Source organism: Perkinsus marinus, assembly GCF_000006405.1.
Source record: "Perkinsus marinus ATCC 50983 genomic scaffold scf_1104296928378, whole genome shotgun sequence".
Lineage (NCBI taxonomy): Eukaryota > Perkinsozoa > Perkinsida > Perkinsidae > Perkinsus > Perkinsus marinus.
The window spans coordinates 1-1445 of record NW_003216818.1 but is presented as its reverse complement, the minus strand read 5'-3'; the positions used below and the strand labels follow the sequence as shown (position 1 = coordinate 1445).

Genomic DNA, 1445 nt, shown 5'->3' with positions numbered 1-1445 from the left:
CGTGCATTTCATCAGCATGATGGAGATGCACTACCCTATACTACAAGGCTCATGTTGATGTGACAGTCATCAATCGCTAGTCATCATTATCCTTGGGCTAGTAAAGTGCAGGCCGATCGACGGCACGTCGGTCCAATCTACAGACTATTCGGAACTCTGACTGAGCCAATCAGACTAACTCGTCAGTCAGTCCGGGACCGCGTAACGGCTGTGTGACAAGTGCAATCAAAACTACGAATTGCCCCAAAACAAAGAAGGAACCGAAGATGAAGCGGAGGAAGGGAAACCCGACACTCCCTCCGAAATCCGACGAGATACCCAAAACCCGAAATATTGTCCAGGCTTGAGATGTTACTAATGTGAACCAGAAACCAGAAGAAGTTACCGTATTCAAGAGAAGACGCGTCATAGAGTCCTTGAGTTGCACCATGTGTTCAATTCCTTGAGAATATGAATTTATCATGAAGTCGGTCGCGCGGGAGTTTGTGCCGCTAAGAAAAAATTCATGCTGTGCAGAAAATTCAGACCCCCGTCCTCTCCTTTGTAAAATGACTACTCGACGCGTGGCTAGTGAGAAGCTTGGTATCCCGATTGATGCTCCTCCACAGTTGGTGCGGTCAGCATATCGAAGATTGGCCCTAAAGCTACATCCCGATAAGAACTTTACTTTAGATGCTGCGCATCAATTCCAACAGGTCAGATTCTCGCATAGTTTCTTGCGATTGTAAATTCCGTAAGCTGAGTTTGCCTGCTCACCGCGTAGGATAGGCGCATGCTCGAATAGAATGATCTCCAGCCCGTCGAGTACAGAACCGAAGCTGCTCAAATGTAGAAACTATCGTAGTAAAAATATGGGGCGTACCACCAATTTGATAAGAAAATCCACAGTTGCAGGAATGCATACCCAAGGTAACATCGATTGTTCGTTATTGTGCGATTCTAGAGCGTATATTACATCTGTACATCGTCCACACTCGGGTGCATACTTCAAAGTGGTCGTACGAGGCTCTCCTAAAGGTGGAGCGAATGTGAACGTCACAGATATTGGCAGCTCGAGATATCATGCTAGAGGAGGGTGCTGTCACCCGTATGGACCCATCGCCAGGCTCTTTCACCAGTCGTGAACCTCATCACAGGACAAACAACGCCAAGCAATTATCTCGTGAAGAGAAGGAGAGACTTGATAGGTGCCGTGCACAGGGATAACTGGATACGCATTCGAGGATTCCTGTAGATGCTTCTGGCGATACCACATGGAAACGTGGGGATCATGGAATTGCAGGATCTGCGAACAAGAATGTTTCAGGCTGCGCAGGTATAACTGGTAGCTGCTTTGAGCAGGATATATGCTATGTGAAGGGATACACATGAATGTGAATGTGGCCACCGTCTCGCACAGCATGAGCCTACCACTCAATTAGGATACTGCTCTATACAGGGATGCA

At 47.4% G+C, this 1445-nt stretch overlaps 1 protein-coding gene across 1 annotated transcript; it reads left to right on the top strand.

The window, feature by feature from the left end:
- Positions 1 to 548: 548 nt before the first annotated feature.
- Positions 549 to 1206, top strand: Pmar_PMAR022854 (conserved hypothetical protein; the record flags this gene model as incomplete). The annotated part of the gene is made up of 2 exons (XM_002788323.1): positions 549 to 695; positions 1042 to 1206. 2 exons carry the CDS (start codon positions 549 to 551, stop codon positions 1204 to 1206), a joined length of 312 nt encoding a protein of 103 aa, XP_002788369.1.
- Between the last annotated feature and the right edge of the window lie 239 nt (positions 1207 to 1445).